The sequence below is a fragment of the Engraulis encrasicolus genome, chromosome 22 (genome assembly GCF_034702125.1).
Source record: "Engraulis encrasicolus isolate BLACKSEA-1 chromosome 22, IST_EnEncr_1.0, whole genome shotgun sequence".
Taxonomy (NCBI): domain Eukaryota; kingdom Metazoa; phylum Chordata; class Actinopteri; order Clupeiformes; family Engraulidae; genus Engraulis; species Engraulis encrasicolus.
The window spans coordinates 43,694,988-43,717,487 of record NC_085878.1 but is presented as its reverse complement, the minus strand read 5'-3'; the positions used below and the strand labels follow the sequence as shown (position 1 = coordinate 43,717,487).

At 45.5% G+C, this 22,500-nt stretch overlaps 1 protein-coding gene across 2 annotated transcripts in view; it reads left to right on the top strand.

Moving 5' to 3' along the window:
* The window catches only part of abhd2a (abhydrolase domain containing 2, acylglycerol lipase a), a 26,727-nt gene extending 5,989 nt beyond the window's left edge, over positions 1-20,738 (top strand). For both annotated transcript variants that reach the window (XM_063189269.1, XM_063189268.1), the window contains exons 4-11: positions 3,483-3,658; positions 4,871-5,038; positions 6,388-6,571; positions 8,212-8,304; positions 10,502-10,597; positions 12,994-13,063; positions 13,242-13,326; positions 15,903-20,738. In XM_063189269.1, coding sequence (XP_063045339.1) covers positions 3,483-3,658; positions 4,871-5,038; positions 6,388-6,571; positions 8,212-8,304; positions 10,502-10,597; positions 12,994-13,063; positions 13,242-13,326; positions 15,903-16,138 — 1,108 coding nt within the window. In that variant the 3' untranslated portion in view covers positions 16,139-20,738. The remainder of the gene's footprint in view (positions 1-3,482; positions 3,659-4,870; positions 5,039-6,387; positions 6,572-8,211; positions 8,305-10,501; positions 10,598-12,993; positions 13,064-13,241; positions 13,327-15,902) is intronic.
* The last annotated feature ends 1,762 nt before the right edge of the window (positions 20,739-22,500 follow it).

Below are 22,500 nucleotides of genomic sequence, written 5' to 3'. Positions count from 1 at the left end.
TGAGTCTTTCTCTGTGTGACAGAGCGCTTGGATTAGTGCCCCCTGAACCCTGTGACCGTTATCATTAGGTTACGGTTTCGTTATTTATCGTTCTCTTTTTATTGTCTCTTGGGGGCTATACGCAGACTTCTTCTTTTGATAGTGCACCATTGAAATTGAGCCAGAGCTTTGCGCAATACACCTCAGAGTTAGCCAGAACTTAAGGCCTTGATAATCAGAACTGGCCCAAAGTCTAATCGTCCTTTTCAGGAATAGAGGCTATATGTGTGTCATGTGGCTTACCATAAATAGACAATGGAACACAATGCTGCTGCTCAGTGCTCGGAGCCGCGTCCATAAACGGCAGCTTTAGCGCCTAACCCATGCTGTCATTCAACCACCACGTAATGCTTTTACTTTATTGCCATTTCAGCTAGGATGGTTGCTGCTACCACCTCTCCTCCTCCTCCCTCTAGTTGCCTCCACGGGATTATCTTGTTTCATAGTCATTCTCATAGTATTAACTCAGGCACACACTAAGCAGCACGGGCTTCTGGGAAATTCCTCAGCGGGGGAACGTAGCCTGGCGTGGCTTCTCCTTATCCTCACATGCTCATGTGCTGAAGTCTCTGTCTCTCCCTCTCTCTCTCTCTCTCTCTCTGTCTCTCTCTCTCTCTGTCTCTCTTTGTCTCTCTCTCTCTCTCTCTCTCTCTGTCTCTGTCTCTCTCTCTCTCTGTCTCTGTCTCTGTCTCTCTTTCTCTCTCTCTCTCTCTCTCTCTCTCTCTCTCTCTCTCTCTCTCTCTCTCTCTCTCTCTCTCTCTCTCTCTCTCTCTCTCTCTCTCTCTCTCTCTGTGTCAATGTCCATTATCCTCTTTGTGTGGAGGGCTAGATGGCAGCTGAGGATAGTCCACCACCTACACACACTACTGTGTCAAAACTATGCCACGTAGCATAACAGTGAGATTACTGAGATTACTTCCAGACCTTTCCTCTCCAAACAGTCATGCTCTCTGGCATCCTGTCTTGGGAAGTCACAAGAGTCTAATAAAGTGATTGCGAAATGCCCTTATGCCTACCTCCCATCCTAATCACACTATTTATCTGTTACGGATGTACTTTATGGCTGTAAACTGTAAAGTGATCAGTGGCGTGGTTCCATGCTTGTCAAAGGGGAAGGGGACACAGATTATGTAATGGCCCCGGTTCAGCACAGGTGGCCGGGGATGGAACTACACTGTATACAGCAGGGGGGGAGTTTGTTGACAGTGGACGAAAACTATGAGAGCGAGAGAGAGGAAGAGAAAGGGGGGCAGCCAGAGGGAGGCAGAGAAGGTTGCATAAGGTTTGCTAATGGCCGTTCGTCTGGCTGGCTACTGGACTTTATTGCCTCACCTTGCCTCGCCCCGCTGTGCTATGCTGGCATGAAACGGTGACAGGGTGTGCCGGTCGCCGATGCAAGCCAGAGGTAGCGTGTCCTCTGGATCAGATAGCATCTTTTGCTAACTCAGCAGCAGACACATGGTCAGGCTGACCTAGGAGGCAGGCACACTCCATTTTTTTCAGTATTATCAGGGCCATTGTCCTTCTGCTTGTGTACAATGTGTCCCAGGTTTGCTGGAATAGAGAACACAGGTCAGTGAAGACCTGGAGAGGACCTGGGGCACTTGTCTGAAGATTATCAATAATCCAAGTCAGGGTAGTGGAAAGGGCTTGTGTACGTTGTGAAGAACTGGAGACTGCACTGGTCTGATGTTGAATTGCAAGTGGTAAATCTACAGATAGAGTAGCTCTTTGGCTTGTTTTTTTTCCAGAACAGTGGAACCATAAGACTCTTCTACTAGGCCAGTTACCACTTACTCTGAGGAAACATAACTTAGGTCACTGCATCATCCCACTCCATACAAATGTTCTCTTGTGTTTACAGCCACTGTTGTATTGCTATGCAAACCGCAATGTGTGTTCTTAGACAAAACTGACCCTGCTCATTTGCCTGTGCCCCGCATGATTCCTCGTTATGAGGAGGTTATGATAGGCCTGGAGGAAAGAAGGACAGGTGAAGTCATGGCTTCCGTACTACTGATGAATCACATGCAAAAAGTGTGTTTATTACAGGCAGTGTTAAAGTGCTATGTAAACTGTGTTCCCGGACACAACTGACCCTGCTCATTTCCATGGGCCTGTTTATGAAGGGTTGTTCTATTCATGCTAATTCATCCCTCATGAGCCCTCATTACCACTTACTTTGCAAAGTCTGTGGGAAAAAAGGACAAGTAAAAGTAGTCATGACTGCTGTGTAGTGCAAAAAAACCCTGTCTGCAACTGGTGAAAACATTTATTTTAGTGTTCTGCGTTGGACTGTCTTGCCCTGCCCTGGCCCACCCTGAGCTTTTGTGTAACACTGTACCGCTACTGCTGCTGCTGGTTCAGCCTCACTCCCTCTCCTCTAAATCACATGTAAACACCAGAGAAACCAAACCACCATCCCCTAGCACCAGGGCTGCTGACAGCTTTGGCTGTGCCTAGGATGAAATCATCTGAATAGGCCCCAAACCCAATACAATATGAGGAGTCCCCATTTCTTGGCCCCCTCTCTCTCTCTGGGCCCGGGACAACTGCCCCTTTGCCTTCCCCTCTGTCTACTTCTCAGTCTACTACCACCACCACCCCTCATCCCCTCCAAACTCCAAACATGTCACTTAACTATTTCCACAGAATGTGGGCTGCAGCTTTTTGTAATTTGACACGTCTACTTTGAATCATCTGTGGCTAGCTAGCAGATGACCGCAGTGGGGGAATTATTATAAGGCAGGAGTGTACTGTCCACTCCCTTGGTTCCTCTTTCACAACAGTCTCTAAGCTTTGGTGAATTAATATTTGTTTTATTTTTAGTTTTTATCTACTGCCTGATGTTGCTCTGTCCAGCTTTTTAGTCATGGCTTGCAAGGCTGTGCAGACCTACTCCCTGGTGAGGTGGTGTAATCGGGAAAGGAATTTTTGGCTAGCCTTTAGCGCGACAGGCGTTTTTTGGGGGAGAGAAAAGCAACACATCTTGTTCACTTGACTCTTCACCCAGTAACCGAAGGGGTCAGCTAGGATGCCTGCTTCTGGTCTCCTTTAAACAGATCATTTCTCTTCCTGTCTTGACACTTTTAAAGACGTGCCATTTACCTCCGGAACACTATGTACCTGCTGTCTTTACGTTATGTGCATAGTGGAATGCACTTAAAGATGCTCTGTGTAGGATGGTGGCCAGAGTATGTATTGCAGCTATGGTAAATGATAAAATAATATTTGTGATTGGTTGGGTCTCTAGAGCCAAATTTCATACAGCAGTGAAGTATGTAAAATAAAATGCAGCGATTTTTCAAAGTGACAGATTACAAACACCTCTCCTTGCAAAGTCAGTTAAAGTGCTCTGAACTGCAGTGTCACCTTACTCAGAAGAACACACAATTTGACCAAAGTGCGTGTGTGCATTTCTATGTGTGTGTTTGTCTTTGCAGGTACATTCCTCCGCTTCTGTGGGGCAAGAGTGGGCACCTGCAGACAGCGCTGTACGGCAAGCTGGGCAGGGTGAGCTCGCCGCACCCCCACGGCCTCAGGAAGTTCCTGCCTATGGTGGACGGCGCCACCGCCACCTTCGACCTCTTCGAACCCGTGGTGAACCACCCCACAGGAGGTGGGCATGCGTCTCCCCTATTTGTTTGTTTGTGTTGTTGCTGTGTCTCGTGCCGACTACTCTGTTTCTCTGAAACATAAACATCAGGAAAGTGTTGTTTCTGCCATGATCAAAAGCCTTCTTTGATTTGAGTTTAAAAACATCCATCCTCCTAATATCTCCTAAAATAGAACCTCTGAAGTTCTTCAAAGATCTTTTAAGTGGACCAGTGCACCAAACACACAAAAAAGACACAATATTCTCGGTTATACATCGTAAACTCTGTGTTATTGTATATTGTGATACTGTGAACCCTGCAATGTTTGTTGTCGTGTCTGTATTTGCTGGTACTTCTATGCATGTTTACATGGTTACATTTACGTGTAGCATTTAGAGAGTCTGAAACTTTCCACTGAAGTCTACTTCTGCTTTTCTTCTTGTCCCCTGTGTGGGCTGTAGTTAAGGTCAGTGCAGTGCAGTACAGCCAGTACCCACTGTAATTGGCTGAGACCTCATGTCACATGCAGTCCTCTCAGAGTCAGCTCTGATGGAGCAATTATCGCTATATTTGAGTAATGACTGCACAAGGGCCTCTTTGTCACCGCACGTCTTGTGCTGTCTGCTCATGTCTGACCTTCCCATCCTCATTTGGTTTCCCATGACGACAGCCCCAAACAGACTGTTTTTGTTGACGATGTTACTTAGAAACGTCTGTAGGCAGTGTTTAGGACATCTTGCCACCTGGAGGCTGGTTCAGTTAAAAATATGTCATGAAGAGAATCCATTGTCGATATCACTCCAATCGTCAAAACAAAGTCATAAATTAATTCGTAAAATGAAGTAGAATGGTCTGGCATAGGATTTCACGTTATTCATACGGTCTGTTTCGAACCAAAAATAGTTTGGTATGAAGGGTGACATAACTCTTTAGTACTCTATGCAGAAACAACAACATGTCATTTTTGACAAGAAGAGGAACAGGAAGAATAGCGTTCCAATGTGACATTGGCCTTCTGGTTCTGTGTGCTAGTTTAGAATGATTCATTACGAGCCACCTTCTTGTTTCAATATTATACAGTAACCGCATCATTGTTCATTTATCAGTTATATTTTATTATTCCGGTGTACCAGTCCGCTTGTGACGCCAATGCAAATTGTCTCCTATCAGCACTGCTGATAAGCACTGTTTATTTTACGCGTCAGCTCATTTGTTTTGTTCATCTTTGTGCGCAGATGACATCACCATGGTGATCTGTCCGGGGATCGGCAACCACAGCGAGAAGCACTACATCCGCACGTTCGTGGACCACTCCCAGAAACAGGGCTACCGCTGTGCCGTGCTCAATCACCTGGGAGCCCTCCCCAACATAGAGCTCACCTCCCCGCGCATGTTCACCTACGGTACGTGGAGTTGGTCACCACCACCTGCCGGGTATTTCAACAACATGGTGTACTGATACACCTGGCTAAGTTCACCCACAGGAAGTGGTAAACCTGTATAATACACTAGATAGCCCATAGGTGCCATTTAGACAGGAAATGAGGACTCCAAGCTCTTCTACTAGATGATTTAACCCATTTCAGCCTGATGACTCGTATGTGTTGCCTGGAGACACATATACGCTGCATTCAGGCTCTTGAGATTTAAGCTTTTTTAATAAAAATGTGGGTATGTTTCAGCTGAATGAACACATTCTAATGCAAGATGAGGGTCTTGGGGTTTAAATGCAACTTATTTGATGTTTTTATGTGCATCAGAGGCTTTATTATATTTAGGTTTTTATAGGCTGAGGGCATCTTTCCCAACAAGGTCTTAGGCATTCAGCAGGCGTTTTTTGCAGGTGCTTCAGACATCAATGGGTTAAAAACATAGAGCTCTCCTCCCCACACAAGTTCACCTACGGTAGGTGGAGTTGATCACCACCACCATCACTGCGTTGTGGGTCTACCTGTACTGAGAGCTCATTAGGATCAGCTGATTCAGAGCTGGTGGGATCAAATATGTGACTGGGATTATTATTATACCTCCTGAACCTGGGAATGGTGCGTCTGGTTAACAGCTAGCTTGCAAACGCCAGGTAGTTGAAAGTGTTTAGGTTTAGAGTTCTTCACTAGCAACAACACAGCAGCATATTGTGAATACATCTATGGTGCAACACATGCTTTCCATTAGTAATTTCACACTGCACAACCAACACATGTACAGCATATGATTGAAAACCTCTTGCATAAAACTATGTCTGCTGCTCGCTTTTGAAGACGCTTGAGGCTCCCCAGTGCGTGTCTTGTCTGTTCTGCAGTATATCTCATCATGTGCATGTGTTTGCTGTGTTTATTGTCTTTGTGATGTTGATGTTTATATGCCGTGATGGTATTCAGCCTTTGTGTCAGCTTGTAGCTTCACCTCTTCACCCCCACAACCCAAAACAAATAGATTTTCCCATCAAATTACATAACACAGTAGAGCAGAGCAAAACAAGCCTGTTCTGAGCCTGGGTAGTGTGCAGCAATGATTCTCATGTAAAACATTCTCCACCTTGTGTGGGTTGATCTTGACTGTAATACCAATGTAATGTAATGTAAATGTGTTGCCGCACGCTTCACTACTCCCATCTGAAATGAAAATGAACAGCTAGAAAGAATGTTCTGCGCCACTGGGCGCCGACAGCTCCATGTGTAGGCTGAGTATGTGGGCAAGAGTATTGTAATATAATGTTGTGTTGTGTTGCTGTGTTCTCTGTACCCCGCAGGGTGCACGTGGGAGTATGCGGCGATGGTGGGCTACATCAAGAGGGCCTACCCCCAGACACGGCTCATCGTGGTGGGCTTCAGCCTTGGGGGCAACATCGTCTGCAAGTTCCTGGGGGAGAACCGCGCCAACCAGGAGCGCGTGCTGTGCTGTGTGAGCGTGTGCCAGGGCTACAGTGCACTCAGGTTAGTGTGGACATACGTTCGTGTGCGCTTGTGTGTGCGTGCGCGTGCGTGCGTGTGCGTGCGTGCGCGTGCGTGCGTGTGCGTGCGTGCGCGTGCGTGCGTGTGTGTGTGCGTGTACATTGCTTAATTAAATATGCCTAGCTGTTTTGTTTTTATTTACGCGCACGTAGCCCATATGTGTCTGTTTTTGTTTCTGTGTGTGTGTGTCTTCGTGTGTATACTGCTCCATGTGTTACGTTGCTACCTGTGTAGGGCTGTTTTTCCGTGTTTTTCTTGCGTGAATATGGCCATATGGCGGTTGTTCCGCTGTCTTACATTTTTTACACTACAGAGAGCGGTTATGAAAGAATAAGAATTATTCCGTTCTTTTTTTTTTTACTTTTTTACTCCCGTTTTAGAATTTGGTTTATATTTAATCAATTTTTAGACACTGCCAGTTATCACTAGAATGCGGAGGCCTTGATCTTCTTAAAGGGGACCTATTATTCTTTTGGATATTCATTTATTAAATATATATAATAAAAAATAAATACATAAAAATTAAAAATAATAATGGGCAACTTCATTACAAGGGAAAACATTCCATCATCAGAAAATATTCCCTTGCTGGCGTGTGGATTGTGTATTTGATCACTTTGCACAAGCAGAGCTGATGTTGCTCGTCTTTGCCTCTCATTTTGCCTTTTAAATATATTTATGACGTTGAAATATTCCTATGTGCACGTGTAAGGGGAAAAGCATACATCTCCAGGGGGCATGGCATTTGTGCTGTGCTATGCTTGGAGGGGGCCGGCAGCCATAAGCCAGCATTCATCTGGCTGCTGTCTGTGCGCATTCCAGTGGCATTGAAAGGTGCAGTGTGTGTGTGTGTGTGTGCATGTCTGTGTGTTTGTGTGTGCGCTGTGTGGCAGAGGGAAAGGGAGAGAGATCCGCATAGCTACTGTGGCTGACAGCCTTTGTTGTGTGGGACTGAGACGAGCTGACATGTTTCATATGAGACCTGACAAAGAGCAGAGGACGTAGGCAGTGAAGCCCTGCCTGAGGGTTGCACAAATTCATATACAGACACTCACACACACATTTATGCTTACATATGCATGCAGGCATGCGTTCACACATGCACACACGTATATGCACACATAACACACACACACACGTGCATAAGCAGAGTTGCTGGTTACCATGGAGTCTGTTTGTAACACACCACCAGTCCCTATATAGGTGTTGAAAGCATTCTGTCAAGATCTCAGTCCAGTGGAATGTGTGGTGCCTTTTCTCTCCAGAGATTGATGCCCGACAGATGTTCCACAAGAATTTCCCCATGCAACCTGAGCATTTCATTTTCGTCCAGACCCTTTGATAAAAAAAAATAATTTTTAGCCTGCAATGTTAGATATTTTTGTGTGTGTGTGGGTGTGTGCCTGCGTGCCTGCGTGTCTGCGTGTCTGCATGCCTGCATGCCTGCGTGAGTGGCTGCAATTGTATGTGTGCATTGTGTACTGTACACAGTAGTCTGTAGGTGTGTTTGCTGTCCGTCTGTCTCTCTATCTGGTCTGGTTTGGCTTGGACTCATGATGGGTGGATTAGCTGTCATTGTGTTTACTTGGTTGTAATCCTCCTGTCTGTATCTCTCCCTGCAGGGCACAGGAGACCTTCCTCCAGTGGGACCAGTGCAGGAGGTTCTACAACTTCCTCATGGCCGACAACATGAAGAAGATCATCCTCTCACACAGGTACAAATCCACACCCTCATATAACCTCAGCTACACAGCTACACTACCCGCTGTCAGCTAGCCTCGGCCTGCCTATACTGTCTTTCCATTGACACTGCACAGACGTCAGTCTGGCCAAGCTTGCTGAGACAATGACATTTTAGGGTATCTCATTCCAAATGGGTGTGGTTTGGGTTGCACGTATGTTAATTAACTTAGAACCTGCCCGACTGTCCGGTTTGACTGATTATGCTAGCCTAGCTCACTGGTCTCACTTGTAAACTTGTAAAACAGCGATTCTATTTACACAATCAAAGCCCCCAAATGTCGCGGTTTGAATACCAGAGCGTCAAAACTAGCTGTCAACACGGCTATGGAACGGTGTACTATTTTGCTTGACTAAAAACAAAGTTATATGGCTATAGCTCATCCTGTGCTATCGTCTCTCTTCAAAATATTTTATCAATGGTTTACACACTATCTAGGTACCCTAATGTTGCGATCTGAATGTCAGGGCTAACTACGTAGCCTTAATTAACTTTGAGCTTTTTTAATGGTGTAATGGCCCCAGCCGGCTAGGACACAAACTTCACTTCATTAGCCACCCCACACATGATTCCCTCGCACTGTCATTGGTTAAACTAGTAGTGATGTAGGTCCCCCCGGACGAAATACGATAGCATTTCATCGTTCCAAAGCTTGCCGTCACTGCCGTATCCTGCTCTCGAAATGTTGGGAACTCAATGCACATTCATTAGCTGCATTGCAATGATGCGAGTGAGCGAGCTTAGTCAATGTAGATTCGCTGTAGCCCCTAATGCGTGTAGTTTCACCAGTGGAACACTGAAATGGTCACTGAAAAATGCAACTACCATAGTACTACATCACTATGATCGTACACAGGGTCTTTAGTAAGTATAAGGCACATGAGCAGAATGAGTGCCGTGGTTAGCTGAGCTTCATTTATAGCCATTCAATTGAAGTAGGCTTGCACACCTGGGGTGCATTTCTGGAAAGCGTTGTTGTTAGCAGTTAGCAGCTTCTGTAGTTGCCAATGGAAATTGCATTGCAACCCACAAAGTAGCTAACATGGTTAGCAACTACGCTTTCCAGAAATGCACACCAGGTTGGCTAGATTAAACTCACAAGTTTTACAGTTTCATTAGCCAGTCTATCCACCAGCTACCCCCAGCTCCACTGCCTCTCCCTAGTGTACCTCTAGCCACCTGCAGCTCTTCCACCTCCCTGATCCACATGATTCAGGTGTTTTTGCCCGTCATTTCCCCTAGATGAAAGTGTCTCTCTGAATGCAAAGTGAGTGAATTTAGCAGGTGTTCTGTTTCACTGTGTGCAACAGACCAAAAATACACACATGGATGCACACTACACACCCAAACACGCCCACAGTATATGTACACAGTACACACACATGCACTCAACCATTCACTGCTCAACACAAAATCATATAAACATGCACGCACACACACATCAATAGACTCATGTACAGACACACTGCTTGCAGAGTGAATCCATTTTGTGTGTGTGTGTGTGTGAGGGGGGTTGGGGCTATGGTGCGGGGTGTGGTATGCAGAGTAGGCTGGGAATGTTGACTGGGGGAGCTCCCCCTCTACTGTGCACCCCCTATCCTGATGCGCTGTGCTGTGCTGTGCTGTGCTGTGCTGTGCTGTGCTGTGCTGTGCTGTGCTGTGCTGTGCTGTGCTGTGCTGTGCTGTGCTGTGCTGTGCTCTAGTCTGTTGTGCTGTGCTGTGCTGGGCTGTGCTGTGCTGTGCTGTGCTGTGCTGTGCTGTGCTGTGCTCTAGTCTGTTGTGCTGGGCTGTGCTACGCTCCCCTCAGGTGCATTCCTGATGTGAGACGCTCCACTAAGCAGCACATGTGCTCAGCAGAGCTGCAGAGAGAGGCCAGCCAGACAGTGCGAATGATCACTGCTGCTGCATATCAACACAGGGCACCAGATGTAACTGTTATTCTGTTGCTGCTGTCTGCTGTGTATTAGGTCAAGTGGATAATGAACAGGCGGTGTGCTGTAGCTTGTCTGAGTAGTCATTAACACTGACATTAGCTCTGTCTTTTGTCTCATGCAGGCTGTGTTTATATCTGTTTGTCTCTTTCACTCTTCTCTTCCCCTTTCTCTCTCTCTCTCTCTCTCGCTCTCGCTTTCTCTCTCTCTCTCTCTCTCTCCCCCCTTCTCTGTGTTTAGGGACAGTCTGTTTGGTCCTACCCATGTGCTGGGTGCCAACATTGGCCGTCTCTACACTGCCACCTCCCTCATGCAGATCGACGACACCATCATGAGGTGAGGTTTCCACACAACCTCCTCACTTCCTAAGTATTGAATATCTAAGTATTCGTCACTTGGAAATTGTTCACTTCATACATAAAAAGGTGAATCTTCTCCATGTCCATGGTCCATTGCCAGTTTGCATTACTAGTCACTAGACATCTTCGGCTGCCAAATGTACTGTGCTTTGGTCAGAGCAGTAAATATTGGTATAGTACGTAGTAAATATCAATGAAAAATCTAATTTGTGATTTAGCAGCAAGCATGCACTTAAAATAACCGACTACAATTACATACAGTGCCCTCCATAATTATTGGCACCCCTGGTTGAGATGTGTTAAAAGCCTTAAAATAAATTCAGTGTTTATTGCAGAAGAATACTGTCACACTGAAAATTGTAGGAAAATGTAGCCTTCAACTCAAATGAATTGTAAGAAAATAAAAAAAATCCCTGACTGAAAAATAATTATTTTTCATTAAATCACCTGTTCCACAATTATTGGCACCCTTAACAATTCCCAGGAAATAAATATAATTGAAGCATTTCTGTCATTTCTACAGTAGTTTACAAAGTTTACCAGAGTATGTAGGAACATTTAATTAGTAATTCATCACTTCCTGTTTCCCTGGGGTATAAATATGACGTGACACCAAGGCCATTTCTCTTATCCACTCTTAAACATGGGAAAGACAAATGAACATTGCATACAAGTGAGGCAGATGTGCGTCGACCTTCACAGGTCAGGCAGAGGTTACAAGAAGATTGCCACTCAACTGCAGCTGCCCATATCCACTGTGAGAGGAATAATTAACAAGTTCAAAACAACTGGAACAGTGGTAAACAAGCCTGGACGAGGACCCAAGTTTATTTTGCCATCACGCACAGTGAGGAGGATGGTAAGAGAAATCAAAAGATCTCCAAAGCTCACTGTTACAGAATTACAACAAATGGTAGCATCCTGGGGTCACAAAGTCTCCAAATCAACCATCAGACGCTGTCTACAGGCCAACAAGCTGTTTGGGAGGCATGCACGGAGAAAACCTTTCCTCACTCACAATCATAAACGCAAACGTCTGGAGTTCGCCAAGCGGTATTGGGGCTTCAACTGGGACCGTGTGCTTTGGTCAGATGAGACCAAGATTGAGCTTTTTGGCAACAAACACTCTAAGTGGGTCTGGCGTGCCACGAAAGATGCGCATGCTGAAAAGCACCTCATACCCACTGTGAAGTATGGGGGTGGGTCAGTGATGCTGTGGGGCTGTTTCGCTTCCAAAGGCCCTGGGGACCTTGTTAGGGTGCATGGCATCATGAATGCTTTGAAATACCAGGACATTTTAAATCAAAATCTGTTGCCCTCTGCCCGAAAGCTGAAGATGGGTCGTCACTGGGTCTTTCAGCAAGACAATGACCCTAAACATATGGCCAAATCTACACAGAAATGGTTCACCAGACACAAAATCAAGCTCCTCCCATGGTCATCTCAGTCCCCTGACCTCAACCCCATTGAGAACCTGTGGGGTGAGCTGAAGAGGAGAGTACAGAGGAGAGGACCCATGTCTCTGGATGATTTAGAGAGATTCTGCAAAGAGGAATGGCTAAAGATCCCTCTTTCTGTCTTTTCCCATCTTGTGAAACATTATAGGAGAAGATTAGGTGCTGTTTTGCTGGCAAAAGGGGGTTGTACAAAATATTAACACCAGGGGTGCTAATAATTGTGACACACATTATTTGATGTCAAATAATTATTTCTTTATGTGGGATTTTTTCCCCACTGAATAAATGCACTTGTATTGAAGGTTGGATTTTTCTCTTTTTTTCCATTAAGGTCCCATATTATTTAGAAAAAAAATAAAATAATTGGAAGCTAAAAAACACATCTCAACCAGGGGTGCCAATAATTATGGAGGGCACTGTATACTTAACCCCTCAACGCTACTTACCTCAGCATCCAGTCTCATCATACACGGTGGTAGCTCAGGTGGTAGAGGAGCCGTTCGACAACCCCAAGTTGCTCCTGGTAGCAGGGTGGTACCCTGCGTGGCAGCCACGACCACCGGTGTGTGAATGTGAGTGTGAATGGGTGAATGTGAGGCATACAATGTAAAGCGCTTTGAGTGCTCGAAGGAGTGGAAAGGCGCTATATAAATGCAGTCCATTTACCATTTACAAGTGAGTCACCTGCCTCTAGTTCACTGTGCCAGTGTGGAGGAGCTATGCTGTATCAGAATGGGCCTTCAAGTGCAACATGCAGGAATAAACCAAAATAGCTGCTTTGTCAACATGCTTTTCATCTTATCAGCCTCTTCAGATGTTGATACGTTTCCTTGTGAGCGCATTCTTCTCAGTGCTGTTCATCTATGTTTTGATTAGTCTGAAAGCTAAGGCGGCGTTGCATGTTTTTGTTTTTCAGGAAATTCCATGGACACAATACCCTGAAGGAGTATTACGAGAAGGAGAGCTGTGTGCACTATATTCACAATGTGAGTAGAAAAGGGCAACAAACATCTGGCCTTAAACGACCCTCAGTCTTTCGTTCAGTCTTTCTGTTTACCATCTTTCTGTGTATTTCTTTGCCTATGCCCATGTATACATCTATCTAAACAGTATATCTATCTCGTGTAGTGTTGGTGACCGAGTATTGTCCTTGCTGTTTTGCAGGTGAACGTCCCACTGTTGCTGGTCAACTCTGCAGACGACCCTCTGGTGCACGACTCTCTGCTCACCATTCCACGAACACTCGCAGGTAAGGACGTTATGAAGGACATCAGAGTAGAGTGGAGATATTTCCAGTAGCTACAGTAAGTCAGAGTTGTCTCGTAGGTTTCTTAGACTAGGGTCAGACCCTTTTGAAAACTGTGTTTTTATCGTGCAACTTCGCCTCACTACTGTTGCAGAGCATTGTAGTCCTGATAGCAAGTGTGTCAACCAATGAATGGGATGTCAGTGGGGGTGTGTGCCGCATTATCGCCATTTAGTGTGTCACAGGGCTAATCCATTCGCTGCACATCAGCCCCAAAGGCGTGTGTGTGTGTTTTCGCTGCTAAGCTGATAAAAAATGAAACATTACATAACAGCCCATCAACGGAATGTGTGAACCACCCAGCTTTTACCGAGACCTATTGATCGGCCAAGAAAGCATACTTGCCAAGGGAGGGGGTCATAAATGCAATTGGGTCTGCAAGTGGCCCTTGGAGGGTGGTGTGCTGCCAGGCCTTGTTAACTCCCACCCTCCAGAGCGGATAGGGGGGCTTCTTACCAAGCCATGCCAGCCTGGCTACTCCTCTCCAAGCCCAGAGCCTTGTGGATGTCTGGGATTTGCTGTGGCGCGTTGTGGATAGGGAGGCCACAGCCACAGCGTCTCTTCCCTGCAACTCTCTTTTACCGGAATGCTTCCCTAGCCGTCCCTTGTGACCCCCTTTCCAGCTCAGTTGCACACATACTCACAGCCAGACACACACACACACACAAACAAACACACACACACACACACACACACACACACACACACACAAACAAACACACACACAGTCTCTCTCTCTCTCTCTCTCTCTCTGCCTGTCTCTCTCTCTCTCTCTCTCTCTGCCTGTCTCTCTCTCTCTCTCTCTCTCTCTCTCTCTCTCTCTCTCTCTCTCTGCCTGTCTCTCTCTCTCTGCCTGTCTCTCTCCCTCTGCCTCTCTCCCCGTCTTGCACATGCACACACGCTTCCCGGCCGTCCCTTTTGATCCTATCCAACCCACCCTCACTCACACACACGCACCCTTGACATGCCAGCCTGTTTTAGCAGCACACTTCTAGCTGCTCTCGTGCTGAGTCATTGACTCTCACCCCCTCCCCCGTCCCCCGTCCCCCGTCCCCCGTCCCCATACCTCCTGGCGACACTGTTCTATAGGGGCAGGGTATATTGGGTAGCTGACCCACTCCCCTCCACCGTTCCTGTAACTCGAGTCATCATCTAATCTAAGCTGAGGGATTCTAGTGTGTTTGTTTACAATCATGAATATCTGGAAAGCAGCACAGGTCAGTGACTGTATAGAGCCAGAGGTTAGTTACTGTACAGGTCGCAAACATTGACTACATGGCTTGTACACGCTGTGAGGAATATGATTTATTGTTGACATGTCCAGGTGTGATCTGCTATCTTGTTGGTGTGAGGGTCTGTGCCAGGCAGTCACGCGGGCGGGCGGCGGGCGATGCCTAAGGTGTCATTTCCGGCCCTAGATAATGTTGACTTATGAGGCAGCTCAGCTGGGCATGTGGGCATGTTGGCAGCGGGGGCTAATGGGGTGTGGTGGGCAGCTTGGGTTACCGTTGCTGTCGGCTTGCAGCGTGTCTGCGTCCTTTGCCCTAGTGATCTCCCGTCGGTTCGCCAACGTGGCACGGCATTCACAAGGCAGTGTGGAGCGCTCTCGAAATGTTAGACACACACCCACACGTGCACACGCATGCCTATGCTGTATGCCCAGCACATTTTCTTAGATCAGTGCGAGAGGCCGCAAGCTGTTTGCCACAAGGACGTCTCATCTACGTACATAGATGGTATATGATATTTCAATCCCAGAGACGCGTCTCAGAGTGAGGGTAAGATTGAGAATGGCAAAGGAGGCTATGCTTTATTTTTTAATTCTTCATTTTAATTGTGTTGACCAGTAACATGCTGTATTCACTGAATAAAGAGTAGCCACTTTAGTGATGTAAATACTGTACAGTTGCAGTGAGACCAATCCGTACCTGATATCAGCAGTAGCAGAGGCTTTCAGTAGATATTCTGATGATTTTTAACGGTTTGTTTTAGTTTTCTATCTTATCTATCCATCTTTTGAGGATTACACAGTGTTCTTTTCTCTCAAGTGGATTAGATAGGCTTGCACTGCATTGCGCCATTTGTCTGTTAATATATGTTTAGGCATGGTTCCAGGAATGTTCACATGAACACACACACACACACACACACACACACACACACACACACACTGACCTCAAGGCAAGTTCAGGGCATACAGTGTAAACAAATAGTCTCTGTTTAGGGTCGTTATCCCAGAAATGTGCTTTTTCATGATGGTGGTAGTAAATGTGGTAAAAGTGGTCGACTGTGGGGCACCAGCTTATTGTCTCTCTCTCTCTCTCTCTCTCTCTCTCTCTCTCTCTCTCTCTCTCTCTCTCTCTTTCTCTTTCTCTCTCTCTCTCTTTCTCTTTCTCTTTCTCTCTCTTTCTCTCTCTTTCTCTCTCTCTCTCTCTCTCTCTCTCTCTCTCTCTCTCTCTCTCTCTCTCTCTCTCTCTCTCTCTCTCTCTCTCTCTCCTTTCTTCCTTCCCCTCCTCCAGAAAAGAAAGAGAATGTGATCTTTGCTCTGACATTGCACGGGGGCCACCTGGGTTTCTTCGAGGGGGCGGTGCTCTTCCCCCAGCCCCTCACCTGGATGGACAAGGTGATAGTGGGCTACGCCAACGCCATGTGCCAGTGGGAGAAGCAGAAGCCGCCGTGCCTAAGCAGTGCTGGGCACACCGCCGGCGCTGGCGCCGACACCACGCCATGCCAGAAAGAAGGCACGCAACCCTAAAAAAAAGTGCAACCGGACCTCCTTAACCTTTTTGAAATTTGAACTTTGAACTGCACCTAACTGAACCTAACTCAACCCACCTTATCCTGTCCTGCCCACTACGCCACGTTTGCCCATGTCTAATCACACTGTGCTTCTAAGGCCCCAAGCCCCATCTTTTTTTGACTGGGTGACTTTTTTCACCTCACTATCCTCACTTCTCCCACCCTGATCGTCCTCGCCTCGTTGTCCCTCAAAGTCACCTACATCACCTTACACATGTGAAAAAGCGTCCTGAGAATTTTTTTTTCTCCTCGCTGCCTTTGTGCAAGTGGCAATTATTCAACACAGAGGAATGATGAGGGGGAAACGAAAATGGTTAGTCAGTTAATCTCGCTCTCTCCCTTTTTGAAAGTGTCTCTCCTCCACTTTGCCAAGGGATAAGGAGACAGAGGTGGAGATGGACAGAAAAAGAAGAGACGCACGAGATGGTGTTGACCAAAAAAATAACAATGCTTGAAAATCAAACCAACAAAAAAGGAAAAAGAATTACCACACAAGTGACTTTTGTTGATCTTGTTGGAGATTATGTCCCTGGAGGACCTTGCGCAGGACTTGCAGGCATTGACGGACATTTTGCTTAGCAGCGCAGGCCTCCGGGAGGCCAAATGAAAGACTCACCAGGCAGAACTGACCACTGCTCACGTCGAGACTATCAGCTCCACCTTGCTTCTCAGAACACCCCCCAACACACAAACACACACACACACACACACACACACACACACACACGCACACATGCACACGTACACGTACACACACACACACACATGCACACGTACACACACAATCACCCTTCACACTGGACCCATGGACCCATGAGGACTATAGGAATGTGGTAGGCACCAACACCATGTGCTTCTTCTAACAGAGGAGAGTGTGTTCATTCGTAACTTGAGTGGTCAGTGTTTTCCCTCTCTCCTGTATCTCGAGTTCCATAGCTGTAGTTCCTCTGACCTACAGGGCTGAACTGGTCTGTGTGGACCTTCGAACAGCCCAGCATCACAAACAGAAACACAGCTTGCCGCTTCTCTTTCACGAAAGTCCGAAAAGCCGAGAAAAAAACACCTTTCCACATTGTGCTCCAGGGTCGTAAAGCGATATCTTTATGACCATGCCGAAAACCATGTCAGACCAGCTGCCAACAAACATTTTGTTTGAACCTTAGTAACACATTCCTGCAGTTCACTATAGCCTGGTCCAGTTTTTTTTTCTTATAAATCCAAAAAAAGCACTTTAATTTTATTTTTCTGCGAACTAACAGGCCCTCTTGAACAGATTGGCTGTGTTTTCTTTTTTTCATTATTTGTTAATAGTTTTATTTTTTTCTATAGGTTGAATAGGATTTATTAGTTGAGACAAACCAGGAGAGAGCAGATAGGTGTGGACAGACGTGAGAAAGAAAAGGGGTGAACATTGGCCCAGGACCAGCAGTTGAAGGAACTGTCATAGGAGATCTAATTGTCACATGACATCCAGAGTAAATGGTACTCCATAACGACGTTTAACAAAATCAACGTCTTGTGTTCATGGCCATCTGTTGTTACCTCATTTTCAGCTATCAAATTTCACCATTTCCTGTCCAGATTCCTAATGGATCAGAAAAGTCAGTGTTCCTAAAGCTGTAACTGTGTTCCTAAAGCTGTCCTTTGACAAGACGGTTACATCAACTGCTGTTCTGAAGGTCAGTTTACGGTAGGCTAGATTACTATTGACCCATTCATCTCTCGTCTTCACCCTCCAGTATGAAGCCATCTCCTGAGGCCAAACCCATAGTGGCCAAGCTCGCCACCACAGTGTCATCCTCATAGCTAGACTCACCAGTGTGCTAACCAGAGTTGTCGATCGGACAGCACAGAGTTGTCGAGAGAGCACCGCTGTTTTTGAAGACATGTCCAGAAACATGGAGGACACCCAGTGACCTGTGAAGATGGGGCATAAATCAGGTGGCTGCTGAAGATCCAGGTCATTGATGTTACCCTGTGAGGCATGTAGTGTAGCTTTTAGCATACGAAATGCGATCTGAACAGACATGTCCTGGGCCAGAAATGGACCATGGGCTTGTAGAGTAAATGGTACCTTGGAGACTTGGGCCCCATGACAGCTGGCTCGTGAGGCCTCTTCTTCCTCAAGCTTTGCTCGGTCAGGACCTTTGTTTTTGAAGAGGTGAACCTTCTTACGCAACAAAGATATGTGGGGTATTTTTTCAGCTGGCAGTGTGAGAGTCCATGTTGTCCCGTGTCTGTTTTGTTGTTTTTGTCACGTACCGTAAAGAATGGCACTGAAAAGCATGGGTGTCTGGTGTGAGAAGATGTGTAGATGTGTAAGCATGCAGCGATCATCTCTGGTTCTGACATGGTTCTTTTGTTTGTCTTCATTGTTTATGTTTTGTTTTTTTGTGGTCCTCTCTTCACACTTCACAGTGTTTGGTGCCTGCAGGCATTGGTTATGAGCTGTAGGTCATTGATGCAGTGAAGTCAGTAGTATGTACTAGATAGGGTGGCTTGTGTCTTCCAAATGAAGTTTAAAATGACTTCATATGGTGGCAGTGGCGGTACTAGTCTTTAGTAGGAGGTCTCTAGGCCAGTGCATCCTGTGCGCAGCAGGCTTGTTGCAGCATGTCAGATAGGATTAGACTGGGGTTAATAACCATGTAATCCTTATTCCTTAATACTCTGAATGGCTCTCGAACAAATATGAGCTGAGGTGGGCTTGTCTGATAGATTGTCATGAACCAAAAATTATATTTCAGTTTTCATGGCGCCTGAGGAAGAGCGAAGCCAGTGACTTTTCTCTCTCTCTCTGGACCTTGTCGGCCAAGGCTGGAAGGCATGTAAAAGCTAACTCGCACTGTAGGAGTTGCCATGCAGCATATATAGGGATACAATGGCTCCCCCCTCTGCCAGTTGTTGGTCATAGCTTGTAGTGAGAGTTTGCTTCCCTCTTATCTCTGTGGAATGGAGCTGACTAGGGACCCATTGGATTATACCAGATGCTAAAGCTGTTCCCAGACCAGCTAGTACAGCATCTGAGCTGGTTTCTACTCTAGAGAAACTGGGAACCAAAGCACTCTTCTGTGGATGGCCTTGGTTCATACCATCATGCAAGCCTCTGATGAGTAATCAAAAGTAACTAAAAAATTATCACTGTTTGCTAGAAAAACACAAGTTTCTCTTGCATTTACTTATTGTCAGATAGTAAGCGTCGGCTGGTTCGACATTAGATTAAGAGAACTGGCCCCCGCCACAGTTCTGTCAGTCTGAGACGCCAATAGAGTTCACCCACACACAAAACACCAAACGCAAGCACTCTCATAGGCCCTACAGAGGGCGATAGACATCCATCTTTTACCTCCAGTGGGTTCTGTTATCTACTAGACCTCCAGCTCACCAGCGTCATACCCACACAGACCCAGCTGCAGAACTATGTGAATGAGGTTTTTTTTCATCTGTTGGAATGAATGTCTCCCCTAACTTTGCACAGCAGATGCTGGCGAGTCATACCTCCTCAAATCCCTTTATTTCCAAAGTTTATTATTTTCTCCTGTTCATTTTGTTTCACATTGGGTTTTTTGTATTTTATACTGTTGTAATTATTATTATTATTATTATTAACATTATTATTGTTGTGTCATATTATTTCGCCAGTGTAAGTGTTAAGTGGGAGAGTGTGCTTGTTTTTGAATGGTCACTGTTGTGTGTTCACATCATATCACCATTGCAGGTTATATACCAAATTACACAAACACCCACTTTTAAAAATTATGGAAAAAGGAGAAGGGGGGGGCTGTATTATAAATTTGAAAAGACTATGTGAAGTTATATATATATGCACATATGTGTAAATGTATTTAGAATATATTTATGATAACAATATTGGGACCAGGGGCAATCATACAGAATTATGGGAAAGCAATAATGTGCAATACTCTTCTCATGCTCAATGCCAAAACAAGACAATGATAAATAGAGTTGAGAATTGAGACACCACAGGAACATGACGATAAGGTATAAAAAAAGAAAAAAAGTTAATCTCCATAGTGACACCCCAGCCTCCACTTCACACTCAAGTACACAAACACAAGGCTGAATATTGCACCACACCCAGTAGTAGTAATGAAATGAAATGCTTCTCTCAATATATTTTTTCCGAAACCTATTGGTTAGCCTAATGGCACCACACATGATTACATCCCAAAGTATGACTGAAGACTCGTCTGTTGGCTACTGTGGAAGAGTGTTACAGTGTCGCTTCAACTGTAATAGATGATGTTGATATTCTGGTGTACATTGGACCCTGCACAGCGTAGTATAGAATGCTGTACCTCCTTGGAAAGGCTTTTGCGGTCTGACTCTGTGCTCTTGGGTCTGCAGTGCCACCTCCCTGTTGCACACTGAACACTAACTGTCAGCAGTAGGCTATCTTCCAATGAAGACTTCCATTCTTTAGCCATCTTAAAATTGGTCTCAAAAATCTATAGGAAACCGTCAAAACCTGCAGCCATGTTTGTGCTCTGAAAGAAACACTATGTTGACAACCCTATCGTGTTCCTGCGTGTGATGGGTGCAAAATGTGAGAAGTTAACACTAGTTTGCAGCTTTTGTGAATTAGCTCCGATACAATCAATCAATCAATCATTCAGCTCTTTTTCCATTATTACAATGCCATTCAGTTTAAATAATACCATGTGACTTGTGGTTGTTGTGGAGTTTGCAGTCCTGATTGAAACATGTCTTGGGCCCTCATCAGTCACGATGAATACACATGAATAGGGATCATAAGTGTGTTTTTCTTTTCTTTGTTTGCAGGAGAGGAAAAAAAACATGATGTGTGATGTAATGGTTTATGAGAATATGGTTGTGTTCCACAAATAAAAAATATTTTCTTGTAAAACTTTAGTTGTCCAATGCTCTTATGTGTGGTGCCATCCTCTTGTAGCCATGCCAAGACGGTGGAGGCATCAGTCACCTTTCTGCTGTTCATCAAATATGTTTAAAGGCAACAATTTTTTTGCAATTGGGGCCTCAATTCCTACCTTACGTCCGCCATCTGCAATCGAGAGGAAGGCAACACCCCCGTGTGTAGTTGGTGAATGCAGCCAGATGACCCAAATCAGGTTACCTTAATAGAGGTTGCCAAGACATGTGACAAATGGGTCGGAAACGCCTTTTGCCCCAATCTTAGGCAAATCAAATTCTAGCGCTTGTTAGAAAGTGGCCTTGGTCTGCCAATCCTAGTCGTTATAAGCAAGAAAAAACACACCTAAAAGTACATTTGGTTGAGGCAATGACGTCACGTTGGCAATCTCTATTCTGATGCACCGGTAAACATGACAATACAGCTCACCTGTGGTACCAAGCATTACAGCACCAAACGTTATACGTTATCACTAAAGGTACCCATTGCAGTGGTGGACAAGGCAGTGGTGCCATGTTTTCTTTCTGCTAGCACTTCTGAATTCAGGGAACTCCCTGTTTCCTCTACTGAGGATCACCTACTTCAGTACCATGGCAACAACCAATTTGTACCTAGACCCCCAATACATTACATTGCATACATTACACGCATTACATTACTATAAATTAGAGATGCCCCAGATCCTGATTTTTAGGATCCTGCCAGATACTGGATCCACTGCTTAAGATCCTGCCGGAACCGGATACCGGATCCTACGAAAGGGTTGAAACACATAGCCAACTCGCACACGTGGGCCCTTTTTATTACATTGGCGCAAACTATTTTTAAGACTCATTGGCTTACTGCCACACTGCCTTCAATGGTCGCTTCCAAAGGGCTTTCACTTCATGCAGCGATTGGGGTTGTGAAAGACTGACTGAAAACCTAGGCTAGGTAAAAAGTAGAGATACCCCAGATCCTGATTTTTAGGTAACTGCCGGATACCGGATCCACTGCTTAAGATCCTGCCGAATCCGGATAGTCTGAAAAACCCTATTATCCTGCCGGATCCGGAACCGGATCTTGGATCCTGTATATCTCTACTATAAATCAGCATTATACAAAATAAATCAGCATTGAGTGATGAGGCATTTATTCTACTGTAGGTCTGTGATTTAGCAGACGCAAACAGATGGACAAGGGCAAAATCAATGTAGTTTGCATACATTTTATTGAAAATATATCACACCTTGCTACAGCGGCAGACTTATCAATACAGCTATGGTAGCACAATTAGCAGAGCATACTCATCCTTAAAACAACAGATCTGTACAACTGGAGACCACCACTATTGTTGGCATATTGTTCCCCCCTGCTGTCTCAATTCAGTTATTAACAACATTGACCAAGTGAGGAAGCAGAAAGCA